Genomic DNA, 13,559 nt, shown 5'->3' with positions numbered 1-13,559 from the left:
TGCAGGGAAAGCAGGAGCTCAACCAGGCATCTACAGCCTCTCCTCAGTGGGCTGGGTGCTTTCACAAAACAGAAGCAAAACACTCTGAGTTTTCAGTTGTCAGAGGACTGTGACAAAGATAAAAAACCAACCTATAACCAGCAAACAATTTTATAAAAACTTCTCAATGTTTCGTAGAATCCACACCACTACCTCGTGTAAGGAGCTTATGGTACTCCGTTTACCAGAGAGATGCAGTATTTTAACCAAAAGAAATCAAGAACGTAAGAACAGCCCGGCTGGATCGGCCAAAGATACATCTAGTTCAGCTTCCTGTATCTCACAGTGGCCCACCAGATGCCCCAGGGAGCACACCAGATAACAAGAGACCTGCAAAGCCTCCTGGGAATTGTAGTTAAGAACATAAGAACAGCCCCACTGGATCAGGCCATAGGCCCATCTAGTCCAGCTTTCTGTATCTCACAGTGGCCCACCAGATGCCTCGGAGCACACAAGACAACAAGAGACCTACGTCCCCTTGCTTCTGGCATTCAGATACAGCCTCCTTCTAGAACCAGTATCATGGCTTGTTACCTGTGATTTTTATCCATAAATATGTCCAATTTTAAAGACATCTAGGCCAGATGCCATCACCACATCCTGCGGCAAGGAGTTCCAGAGATTAATTACATGCTGGGTAAAGGCATATTTTCTTACATGCACTCCTTTACTGAATAAAAATTGATTGCAATTGTGTGTTACCTTGTTCATATAATAACAACTGGGTATTTATATACCGCCTTTCTGGTCATCGGATTACTCCTCTGACTTTATTCAAGGCGGTTTACATAGGCAGGCTGTTTCAGATCTCGTATCTATGAAGTTAAAAAAAAGGAGCTACCCTATGAAAAAGTAAACTTTAACTATGGCTTAATGCAACTTTCAATGAAAGATTATTTGGAAGGAGAATCTCTCAACAGAACTTGTATTGCCTGTACTGCTGGAGTAGTTTCCAAACCACAGCAAGGACAAATCTGGTTGCAAGCAGCATATATTAAGGCAAATAATTCTTTGGTTAGTAGAGAGATTGGAGGAGGATTGAAGTTTCCAAGCAATAGAAAGCCTGGTTGGAAGGAACTACTTGCTCCGAGATATGCTTAAACCAGTGGTTCTCAAACTTTTCTGGCTCACGCCTCCCCTGATCCTTGTAGCCATTGGCCACGGCTCCCCATTACAACACCTAAGAATACAACATCCCCAACACCACAACGGGGATGAAGGTGTTATAATTATACACTAGAAAGAAGGCTGCCAGCCCTATGAGGGTGAAATCCTAACCACACTTACGTGAGAGTAAGCCCCACTGAACAAAATAGGACTTACTTCTGAGTCGACCTGGTTAGGATTGTGCCCTGAGTTTGTCAGCAGCACACCTGGAGGGTTTTGGAAAGGGAGGGGGGAAGTGATGAATTTGCAGGAGGGGAAGACTTTGTTTTGTGTGTATCTGCTAGTTGCAAACTGAGAGCTAGAGACTGTTTGGCTGGAATCCTAACCCCACTTTCCTGGGAGTAAGTCCCACTGAACACAATAGGACTTACTTCTGGGTAGACCTAGCTAGGATTGTGCCTTTTTTCTTACAATAGCAGCCAACAGAGTACCCCCCCCCCCCAAAAGGAGGCAGGAGGAAAAAGGGGAATGGCTAAAAAGGAATGGGGATTTTTTATTTTTAATCAATTTTTGGAGACAAAGCCATCAAGAGTGGCTTTTTTTCTTTTTTGAAGGGGGAGGAAAAAGAGAAAGGTGAGGATCCTGGCTTAAGCTGACACAGACCCCAAGCCTAGATAGGTCTACTCAGAAGTAAGCCCCATTTGAGTCAATGGGGCTTACTCCCAGGAAAGTGTGGAAAGGATTGCAGCCACACCCAGCAAGATTACAACTCGCCCCAAAGTAGATAGGGGCTGCTCACACACACACACCCAGCATGCAGATGCCACCCCTGTTCCCCCCAGGCAAGACGGAGGGATGCAGGCTGGGGCATTTGGACATCCCCCCACTAGGAGCAGGCTGGCTCCTTCCCTCCCAAGCAGCCTTGACCAATCCCAGGGTGCCCAGGGCAAGGGGCACACTGGGAAATGTAGTCCTTGGGGCGAGGCTGCATATGGAGAGAGCTCCATGATGAGATGCGGAACCTCTGCCTGCCTGCCCAGCCAGCCTTCTCTCCTACTTCCCCCCACCATGTTCCACACGCCCTCCCAGCCTCACGGTGCCCCACCCACCTCCTTCACAGCTGCAGAAAAGCAGCAAGTCAGCAGGCAGCTGAGTGGAGTGGAGCAGAGCAGCCTCTCTCCCTGAGAAGCCTGGTGACGCCCCTGGAGGCTAGCCATGCCTCACTAGGGAGGCGGGACGCACAGATTGAATACCTCAGGCTTAACCAATTTTTGTCCAGCTCACTGGTGTACACATTTGATCCCTGTTGCAAGTACATGCAATGTTGGGCAGAAATGGTTTAATGTATCAGAGTGACAGTTACATGTGAAGATCAGATCCCAGGGTCTCACATTTTTTCCAGCACAGTTCAACATGTGACAGGACTACAATACAACCAATTCAGAAGTTTCAAAGACAATCCCTTATCTGTATAGAAATACATGTACACAGTGTGGGATAGGAATCTGAACTAAATATGTCTTGAAAGAGGAAAAAAGGATCCTGATGCCCATATGCAAGACCAATCCTCTTCCCCAGTCCTTGTCCCATCTTGCCAGATTCCAGAGTCTTTCTTTCCCTACTGAGCGCTTGTAAATGCTGAAATCCTGCTCTTTTAAAATAGGATTCTGCTGATGACAAGTTTTTCAAATGGGGCGCTACACACCTAGCATCCCCCTGTGGCCTTTGCACAAATGCTGCACCTGCAAATATTCAAGTCACGGGACAGCCTAGGCTTCTTTAACATGGCTGCTTTATTAACCCTTATGTGAGCGAATGCGAAACCACAACTTGAGCGACCAGCGGCCAAAAGTGCCAAGCAGCCAGTCGCCAGAGGAGGCACCGACTCCTACCTCACACACCTAGCGCTGTTTCTCCTGCTTGCGAGGAGACAAACTTGGGAGGCTTCCTTGTTTCGTGGCTGCTTCTATACCTCCCCGTCTACCCCACCCCTCCGACCTCAACGCCTTCGGGTTCTAAGAACAGCTGTGGGTTGACTTACGTGGTGAAGCCAAGGATGAGAATATTTTTCCAGATGTTTCTGCAGGACAGCAGAGTGTGGATTGAGACCTGTGCAGCAGCGGGGAGGTGGCAGGTGTTGTCAAGTTCTTTGGAAGGGGCAGAAGAAGCAGCAATGGGGAGACAGGAAGAAATCAAGGAGGGGACAGAAGGGACAAGACACTGATCAGTGCTACAATCACAAAGACGTAGAAGTTCGTCTGCCCCCGCCCCATTACAGCCCTCTGAGTAAAGGGCCTGTGGGCATGCTCAGAGACTCACCCTCTAGTGCTTCCTGTGCCTCCGACTCCTGTGCACGACTGCCTTCGGCCAGGGCTACTAGGATTTCCCTGGCCTGCGCTACTCGACGAGAGGCCAAGAGCCAACGGGGCGATTCAGGAAACACTCCAGGGCAGCTAAGTAGGAATGGGGAAAAAAGTGGTGGTGGTGGTGGGGGGTTTGAGTGTGGGCATACTGCAGATTCCAATGCAAGGGGAGGCTTGCTTCCAACTTGCATGGTCTAATTAAGTTCACCAAGCAAGAATACATCTTCAGAATCTCTTGAGTTAGGCATGATTAATCTGCATCACCCGAGCCTGATCAAGCAGTGTCTTGTTAGAGCAGGCCGTAGGTCACCCAGTCCAGAATAAATAATAATAATAATAATACAAGTATTTATATACCACTTTCCTTTGTCGTCAGATTTCTCTTCGGACTTTAATTCAAGGCGGTTTACATGGGCAGGCTGTTCTAAACCCCCGTAGGGATTTTTACAATCAAAAAAAGGTTCTGCCTTTCAAGAACCGCACAACATTTCAGATGGATCTTTTCTGGTCTGGTATCACTTCCGGCCTCCAGTTGCCTCCCACACAGGCTGACAAGCAGAATCCTTCACAAGGACCCTAGCAACCAGGAGGTGCCATAAAACATGGCCGTGGTTCACTGAGGAACTGCGGTCTGCCTTTGGGATACTGGAAAGTTCCTGAGGAAGGTGGAGTTATGCAGTGGTGGATCTGAAGGCTCAACCGCGCCCCAAGTGGCTTCTCCCTACCTCCACAAGGTGGGCACAAGGCACAGGGCTTTCTCTGTTTGGTGCCGAGACAACAAAGCGCCTTTCCCAGGAGGTCTGCCCGGCGCCATCTCTTAGTTAAAATTTAGACTGCCCCTCTTCTAGGGCCAAGTGTGGTTCAAAAGACATTCTAGACTAGAATCTAGAGCAGCGGTGCCCAAACCCCGGCCCTGGGGCCACTTGCGGCCCTCAAGGCCTCTCAATGCGGCCCTCAGGGAGCCCCCAGTCTCCAGTGAGCCTCTGGCCCTCTGGAGCTTTGTTGGAGCCCACAGTGACCCAACGCAACTGCTCTCAGAGTGAGGGCGACTGTTTGACCTCTCACATTAGCTGTGGGATCTGGGCTCCCTCCACTGTTTGTTGTTTCACGTCTGTGATGCAGTAGCAGCAGCAAAGGAAAGGCCAGCCTGGCTTTGTGCAAGGCCTTTTATAGGCCTTGAGCTATTGCAAGACCTTCATTCATTCATATAAGTTCATCTTTAATATATTCATTTATTTAAACTTATGTAAAATTATTCAAATTTTAAATGTAAATTAATTCTTTTTCCCCCCGGCCCCGGACACAGTGTCAGAGAGATGATGTGGCCCTCCTGCCAAAAACTGTGGACACCCCTGATCTAGAGGCATGGCTGGCAGTGACACACAGAACTCTTGGGCAAGTTCTTGGGCACAGAACTCTTGATGCCCATCCTGGCCCACAAGGGAGGACTGGACTCTCCTCGCAGCATGTGCATGGTGCTTACTAAAAGATGAGGACAAGAATGTTTTCCGTGGGTTAGGCTGATGGGATTTTAAAGAGGGAGCTTAGTGTGGAAGGGGCTTCAAGAGACTGCATCGATGCTGCCCCAACTCACCCATACAGCAGACACAGGCCCAGCCCAGCTGACATCATGCCCTGCAGAACACGCCAACTGCTGCAAGCCAGCGCTAACCCCAGGAGGAGGAAATGGCCCCCAACCATGAGGAGGTCCCCTGCCATGGTTACAGGCAGCCGCTGTGGAGGACAACACAGCTCCAGACCTAAACAAGGAGAGGCAGAACAGAGGAAGGGACTGACGAAAATGACAGGGAGCACGTTTGCATATCTGTTAAAGATTAATACACATATTATAAGTAACAGAGCACGTTAACCAAAGAAAAAAAGAAGTCCATAAACACTAATCAAAGCAGCGGGCAGATAAAGCCAGCACAATCGGAAGTCCAAAGGCCCAGACTGGAAACCCCCCACCTGTAGCAGGAGTCTGGTACTCATGAGTGGGTGCAAGGCCATGATCCTGAAGAGGGCATTCCAAAGCCACGGAGAAGAGCCCTTTCTTGGTTACCACCTGCCACAGCTGGTGGGGCCCACTCCCCCTCCCCAAAGTGGCAGCAAGCACCTTGTGTGCTCCAAAGCATCTGGTGGGCTGCTGTGAGATACAGGCAGCTGAACTAGATGGGTCGTGGGCCTGATTCAGCGGAGCTCTTCTTATGTTTGCTCTTAAAATGCATTCGCAATCTGGGCCTACCTTAAGGCTGCAATCCTAACCACACTTTCCTGAGAGTAAGCCCCACTGAACAAAATAGGACTTACTTCTGAGTAAACCTGGTTAGGATTACGACCTAAATTGTTGACGTTAAATCAATCTGGTCAGGTTTGGGACCAGCTAAGGAGAGAAACAGTTTAGGGGAGAAGTTAAAAGGCCAAATTAAAAAGGTACTCACGGCTAAGATAGAGGGCAAGCTGCATGCCCCCTAGCAGTGCCCCCCAAAGGCAACGACCCAGCATGAAGACTGAGGGAGAGGCAGCAAATGCAGCCAAGATCCCTGCAGGGCAGCCCAAAGCAAGTGCCAGGAGGAGAGTCCCACGTCGTCCCACACTGGAAATCAAAGATAAAAATGCTGAAAGGATTAGTCCAACAAGACCCATCTCTTGACTTCATGCCCCCCTTTCCTAACCCAAGCTTCAGAGGGCTCTCTGTGCCTCCCAACCCCTCCTAGTTGCCCCACGCTTTCTCACAGAAGAGGCAAGCCATGCTGACAGGCAAGAGTGAGGTTAGTTACTTCAGCATGACAGCAATTTAGGCTCAATCCTAACCACACTTTCCTGAGAGTAAGCCCCACTGAACAAAATAGGACTTACTTCTGAGTAGACCTGGTTAGGATTGTGCCCTTAATGTCTTTTAACTCCTATAGTTTACTGAACGAAGGAATTACAAGTTTCAATGTAGTAGGAATAGGGAGAAGAGTTAAGTAAGTCCAGAGAAAGAATCATCATGGAAATCCTCATTCAGATTTAGCTACCAAAGTCCCAGTACGTATTTTCTGACTTCAAATGTCTTTCAATGTTTCTAGCTGGTGATGCTATTAGTATTAGGGTTATTTTTTTTTAAGTTGAAGCACTGAATTTATCCTGAAGACAGTATTGCCTTCATTTTTATTACTTTGTTTTTTTAAATCTCTACTAAATTCAAATTTCAAATGTGAAATCCAAAAATGTTCAAAACTCAAACAGTGACATTTTGAAAACAGATTTATATTTTTGGGAGAAATATGTCCTTTAATAATTTTTTAAAAACAAAATCTAGGACATAAAAAGTCCCCCAAAGAAGAGACATTAAACCTCTCTGATTTAAGTGTAGTCATGCAGTCATGAAGTACAGTCTATATCTCCTTTTTTATACAATGACGGAATCGTATCCAAAGACAGTGAATCCTAACTAACCATCATTGAAATCAGTAAGAAGAGTTGTGACTTTTGCCTCAGGTGTACGTATTTGGTCTCTGTTGTGTATATGCAACATTGGGAAGAAATGGCTTAACTAAAGTCCCATATGATTTCAATGATACTTAGGACTTGCTGTCTTTGGATACAACCTCTGAGAACAATTAATATTAAAGAGAATTAGATTAAAAATTTCCATTAAAAGCATAATGAAATGCCTGGTGTTCAGATTCACTGGGCCTTGATATCAATTCCTCCTCACCAAATGTTTCTTACTTCCTTTAACTCTTCTCTCAAAATACTTTTTCTGTAAAATGTATGGCCCCACTTGTTTTGTTGGCAACCTTCAGTCTCGAAAAACTATGGTATCGCGCTCTGAATGGTGGTTCTGGAACAGCGTCTAGTGTGGCTGAAAAGGCCGATTCGGGAGTGACAATCCCTTCCACACCGGGAGCAAGTGCAGCCTGTCCCTGGTCTGTCTCCCTGGCTGTGGGCCTTCCTTCTTTGCCTCAGACTGTTGGCCGTGTCTCTTCAAACTGGGAAAGACCCTGCTGCACAGCCTGCCTCCAAGCGGGCCGCTCAGAGGCCAGGGTTTCCCACTTGTTGAGGTCCACTCCTAAGGCCTTCAGATCCCTCTTGCAGATGTCCTTGTATCGCAGCTGTGGTCTACCTGTAGGGCGCTTTCTTTGCACGAGTTCTCCATAGAGGAGATCCTTTGGGATCCGGCCATCATCCATTCTCACGACATGACCGAGCCAACACAGGCGTCTCTGTTTCAGCAATGCATACATGCTAGGGATTCCAGCACGTTCCAGGACTGTGTTGTTGGGAACTTTGTCCTGCCAGGCGACGCCGAGAATACGGGAGGCAGCGCATGTGGAAAGCGTTCAGTTTCCTCTCCTGTTGTGAGCGAAGAGTCCATGACTTGCTGCAGTACAGAAGTGTACTCAGGACGCAAGCTCTGTAGACCTGGATCTTGGTATGTTCTATCAGCTTCTTGTTGGACCAGACTCTCTTTGTGAGTCTGGAAAACGTGGAAAAGTATGGCCCCAGATCCTACAGAAACTAACTGCATGGAGCTGACAAATCACAAAGTCAACCTCTGTTGATCCCTGTCTTGGTTTCCTTCTCTTTTTGCTGCTGTCTCATTTGTGGCAATTTCTAGATTGCAAGCCCTTTGGGGCAGGGCTCTGTCCTCTCGTTCTTTGTATTAACAGTATTTATATACCGCTTTTCAACTAAAAGTTTACAAAGCGGTTTGCAGAGAAAAATCAAATAACTAAATGGCTCCCTGTCCCAAAAGGGCTCACAATCTAATTTTGTAGAGCACAAGACACAGGGATGGTGCCATATAAACAAATACACAAGACTCAATTCTTTACCTGATCTCCCCATTCATAACCTCCATTGCTCCAGCCCTCTGAGATTTACCTGTCTGCCAAGTGGCCGAGCAAAAGAGCACCGGCAGCAAAGCCCAGGAGGAAACAGAGCTGCTCCAAGGGGACGGCCCATCCGCGGGAACAAACCAGGGACCACTGAGGAGAGAGAGAATGGGAGTGAAAAGCATGGTGGATCACTCCATACTCAGAAGGAGCACTGGTGGCTGAATGCATCCCTGCCCTCTGAGAGGGCCAGTGGCTGGAAGAACTTGCAAGGGAGCAATGTCCTCGACCTAGAATTCCCTGGCCTCTAAACCAGGATCGCAGGTTACGCACTGATGGGGGACATGGAAAAGGTACTCTGCATTTTCTCAGGGTCACTTACATCATCATTGCTTTTCACATATTTCCAGGGCACTAGAAATTTGATGGCTCTGCATTTAATCCTTTACCATTTTCAAATGATCTCTTTAACTGCGGCTTTATTATGTGATAATCGATTCTGGTCTTTATTAGCCACCTTAATCCTTGTGGTATACAATGCTGAAACATAAATCTTGAAAATAAATGAATAGTAAAGTCATTAACAACTTAAGGCCCAATCCTATTTAATTTTCCAGTGCTGGTGCAGGTGTGCCAGTGGGGTGTGTGCTGCATCCTGTTGTGGGGGGGGGGCAGTCACTGGGGGCTTCTCAAGGTATAGGAACACGTGTTCCCTTACCATGTGTAATGGAAGATCAGAAGATCATCAGGTGGCTGATGTGGTGTTGACAGCGATTCCCTGTTTTGACAGCTGGTTGACAGCTCTGGGAAGGACAGGGCTGGCTCTACAGCTGTAATCAATCAAGGCCAATGGGACTCTGATGGACACCTGAGCTTCATTTGACCTTGATGGGACTTTGGATGGACATGGACTGAAGAGATGGCTCAGCTGAGCCTAATTTGGACTTAACAAGGTAGCTCACAGCTGAGCTGCATTTTGGATTATGAGACATCCAAGGATAAAAGGCAGCTTCAGAAGGACCAAAGGCTACCCTGACCCAGAGTGGGATGCTGACCGACCCAGAGGGAGATGTTACCAGACCAAGAGGGCTACCTGACCCAGACCTACAGGAGAAGGGGACTGCCAGGGCTCTGCTGGAGGACACAGAAGAGAGGACTGCCAGGACCCTGCTGGAGGAGACACTCTGCTGGAGAGAACACTGCTGGAGAGGAAGACCTCTACTGCAGAAGACTGGACCAGGAAGACTGGACTGTGCTTTGAAGATGGGCTTGGACTTGGACTGTAGACCATCACCCACTGAGTTAAGTGGAGTTTTGGGGAGGGAAAGCCTCTGGCCAAGAGGACTTGTAGGGAGTGTCTGTGTTTGTAGCAATAAATTCTTGTTAATTACTATAGATAAGGAGTTCTGTGTTCATTCCTTTGCACACCACAGCTGTTGTTTCTTGGAAAAGGAGGGTGTTAATTAGCCAAAAAGCGGGCATTAGAAGGGAGCTGGGATATTTGGACGGGACAAATTGGTGTAGTCGGCAGGAGTTGAAAATTAGGATAAGACAACTTGGGACAAGACACCATGGGGCTGTATTGTAGCTACACCAGAGCTGGAAAATTGGATAGGATTGGGCCCTGAGGCTGCAATTCTAACCTCACTTTCTTGGGAGTAAGTCCCATTGAACATAATAGGACTTACTTCTGAGTAGACCTCGTTAGAATTGTGTCCTTAGTGTTCATACAGAAGCTTTCAGGCATGGGGGATACAACGGCTACTGCAGAGGCCCCCCCATGCACTAAGCAAGAGAATAATATTCCCAGAAACCAGGCACATGCGCATACAGCACCTAGCACATGTTCAGAGGCACTGTTTTTTAGTATTTGTTCATGTGGTCCATGACTCAGCACCAGCAGTCTGGTTGAAATTAATCTCTGGGCAAAGGAGTGAAGAAGAGGTGGGAGCCTCTAAGAAGGTGGAAGTGGGCAGGAGCAAGAGAAGTCAGGAGCCTTAAAGCATTTACTGATTTCTATCCCACCCTTCTTCCAGAGAGTTCAGAGCAGCCCCTACCCCACCTCCCTGTGGTGTCAGAGGTTGGTTAAGTCAGCACTGGCTGTCCCATCTGAGGGGCCTCTTGGCCTGGCTGACTTCTGAACCATCAGTACTGGGGGAAGGAGAAGCACCCTGTGGACCAGCAGAGGGCAGACCAGGGCACCAAAGGAGGCCCAGTGGCTTTCGCCAGAAGGGCACCCAGCAACTTAGCTCTTGCACCACCTCCCATTTCCAATGGATAATCACATGGTTTCTTGGGGAGGATCTTACATGGCCCAAGATAGCTTGGCAAGCTGGTTGGGACCTGAACCCAGTGAGTTCCCTTAGGTCCAGGGTCAGCCCTCTCACCAAGACACAGGACAGCGGGGTGGGGGGCCCAGTGGGGAGCCACAGGAGGGCCTCTCACCTCCGTGATGGGGTTGCTGGTGAGGGCTGGCAATGCCCCATAGTCCCAGTTCTGGCAGGGCGGATCCTGGCAGGCATTGGTGGCGTTCTCGGGGGGCCTGGTGCCGTTGGGGTCCCGGCAGCGCAGAGGGGGGGTCAGCGTGAAGAGGGTGTCCGAGCCCAGCCCGAGCCCCAGGAGGAGGCAGGGCAGGCAGCTCAGGGCCAGGAGAAGGCGCTGGCGGCGGCCCCCGGCTCCCAGACGCCCCAGCAGCCATTCAAAGGATGGGGGTCCTGCCTCCGGTGAGGGGGCTGAGAAGTCTCTCCGTGGGCCCCCAGAGTCTGGCGTTGGGGGGCTGGTCTCCATGGGGCAGCGTCTGCAAGAGAGAGAGAGAGAGAGACAGAATGAGGAAGAGGTCACCAGCACCAACCAAGGCAGGGAAGGGGGCGGTGGGAGCGAGGCGCAGGCAGAGGAGGGGATGGAGGGAGGGAGGGAGGCACAGGTGAGCGGGGGGGGCCCCGCAGGGCTTGGGGGGACCAGGAAGGAAGAGGGGCAGCAGAGGGGGAGGCGAGGGGGGCGCTGGGTGGCCCCGGAGCGCGACGGGGGGCGAGGAGAGACCCCCGCGGGGAACAAAGGAAGGGCGAGCGCAGGGAGCGGGGGTGCATGCGCCTACTCAGAAGCAAGTCCCCTTACAGCCAATGGGGTTTACTCCCAGGTAAGTGTGGCTACTTACAGCCCCATCCTGGGCTTGTCTACTCAGGAGCAAGTCCCATCACCGCCCACGGGGCTTACTCCCAGGGAAGTGTGGGGGCAGCGCAGCCGGAGGCCGCGGAGGGCCGGGCCGGGGCGGGCGGGCATCCTCTGCGGCCAGGCAGGGGAGGAGCGGGGCCGGGGGCTGCAGGGGCGGCCGGGGCCGGGGGACCCACCAGGCGCGGGGCGAGGGCGGCGCAGCGGTCTCCGGGCGCCCCATGGGCAGAGGCGCAGGAGCGGCGGCTGGAGAGAGGCGCAGGCCGGGGAGGAGCGCCGCGTCCCGTCCCGCCCCCGACCAGCCTCCGCCCCCGGGCGGCAGGAGGGAGGCGGGTCGCAGTGCCCGCAGTGGGCGAGCGACGGCTGGGCAGGGCTGGGCTGGGCTGGCCGGCGCCGCTCACCTGCGCGCTGCAACAGGACGCCCCCGGGCGGGGAGGCAGGGGAGGCTCTGCCTCACGGAGCCTCCCGAAAGCGCCGCCGCCGTGGGAGGCAGAGCCTCTGTGGCACTTGGAGAGGCTCTGCCTCCCCTGCCTCCCCACCCTCTGCCTCCCCCTGCGGTGGTGCTTTTCGAAGGACTGTAGCGGGGAGGCTCTGCCTCACCTGCCTCCCCCCCCCCGCCTCCCACTGTGGTGGTGCTTTTTGAAGCTCCCTGTAGAGGAGCCTCTGCCTCACCTGCCTCCCACTGTGGTGGTGCTTTTTGAAGCTCTCTGTAGGGGAGGCTCTGCCTCACCTGCCTCCCCACCCTCTGCCTCCCCCTGCGGTGGTGCTTTTCGAAGGACTGTAGTGGGGAGGCTCTGCCTCACCTGCCTCCCCCCCCCCCGCCTCCCACTGTGGTGGTGCTTTTTGAAGCTCTCTGTAGGGGAGGCTCTGCCTCACCTGCCTCCCCACCCTCTGCCTCCCCCTGTGGTGGTGCTTTTCGAAGGACTGTAGTGGGGAGGCTCTGCCTCACCTGCCTCCCCCCCACCGCCTCCCACTGTGGTGGTGCTTTTTGAAGCTCCCTGTAGGGGAGGCTCTGCCTCACCTGCCTCCCCACCCTCTGCCTCCCCCTGCGGTGGTGCTTTTCGAAGCTCTCTGTAGGCGAGGCTCTGCCTCACCTGCCTCCTTGCCTCCCACAGCAGCGGTTCTTTTCAAACCGCTGAGCCAGCCAGCCTCTGATCCTCCCACTTGGAAAAGGAAGTAGGGAGGAGAGGCAAATTGCCCCCACCCTGCCGTCCTGCACACTTCCTCTTCTGCTCCAGCCAGGGCCAGGCTAATCTGCGCCCTGGGCAAACCAGGGCACTCTCTCCCAATTTTTTGTTATAAGCCTTCAGCATTAATTCACAGCACTTTTGTGGTGCTCATCTGGGGAAATAAACTAAATTACCAGTCATGTTTTTTACATGGGTTAAAAAACTCATCTGTATCAAACTGCCCCCCCTGAGGTTGTGCTGCAGGCAGCTGCCCAGTTGACCTAGTGATAGCACCGGCTCTGGCTCCAGCCCCCTCTTCTTTCCCAATCCAGGGACTGGCAGGTGGCGTTGGAAGGAGCAGCAGTCCATATAGGATTGCTGCCTCAAAGCCCAATCCTAACCGACTCTGCAGCACCAATGTAGCCACTGCAGTGGGCTGGCAGGCACAGAGGCCTCCTCAAGGGCCCATCCTCAGGGCTGCAGTGTAGCTGTACCAGAGCTGGAAAGTTGGTTAGGACTGCGCTGTCCAGTGGCATAGCTAGAGGGGGTGCAAAGCATTAAGTTCTGCAGGAAGCCTCACTGCAACATGCCAGCAGCCCCTCCCCTTCAGAGGTATTCCGGGCAGGGGGAGGAAAACAAAATGCCTCCATTTTGACCCACCACCGTCAAGAATGGCTCCAAAGAGGAGAGGCCACTTGCACGCTGTGGTGAGGCTTCCTGCAGAACTTAGTGCTTTGCACCCTCTCTAGTTATACCACTAGCAAGGACTTAAAGAGGAGGGTACTTCAGAGGTGATGGGCAAAAGAGATAAAAACACTAGGATGGAAGCAACACTTACACCACCATTGCTTTTTTCATCAACTTTATTATGAGCAAACCTAGAAAATAAC

General features: G+C 51.4%; 1 protein-coding gene across 1 annotated transcript in view; it reads right to left on the bottom strand.

Annotated features, from left to right (window-relative positions):
- The window catches only part of SLC22A17 (solute carrier family 22 member 17), an 18,118-nt gene extending 6,345 nt beyond the window's left edge, over window positions 1–11,773 (bottom strand). The window contains exons 1-7 of the mRNA XM_066628055.1: window positions 11,680–11,773; window positions 10,778–11,129; window positions 8,382–8,485; window positions 5,951–6,105; window positions 5,104–5,269; window positions 3,466–3,599; window positions 3,188–3,293 (exon numbers count right to left, since the gene is read on the bottom strand). Coding sequence (XP_066484152.1) covers window positions 3,188–3,293; window positions 3,466–3,599; window positions 5,104–5,269; window positions 5,951–6,105; window positions 8,382–8,485; window positions 10,778–11,119 — 1,007 coding nt within the window. The 5' untranslated portion in view covers window positions 11,120–11,129; window positions 11,680–11,773. The remainder of the gene's footprint in view (window positions 1–3,187; window positions 3,294–3,465; window positions 3,600–5,103; window positions 5,270–5,950; window positions 6,106–8,381; window positions 8,486–10,777; window positions 11,130–11,679) is intronic.
- Window positions 11,774–13,559: the final 1,786 nt, after the last annotated feature.

The sequence above is a fragment of the Tiliqua scincoides genome, chromosome 5, assembly GCF_035046505.1.
Source record: "Tiliqua scincoides isolate rTilSci1 chromosome 5, rTilSci1.hap2, whole genome shotgun sequence".
Classification (NCBI taxonomy): domain Eukaryota; kingdom Metazoa; phylum Chordata; class Lepidosauria; order Squamata; family Scincidae; genus Tiliqua; species Tiliqua scincoides.
This window is presented reverse-complemented; position numbering and strand designations above follow the sequence as displayed.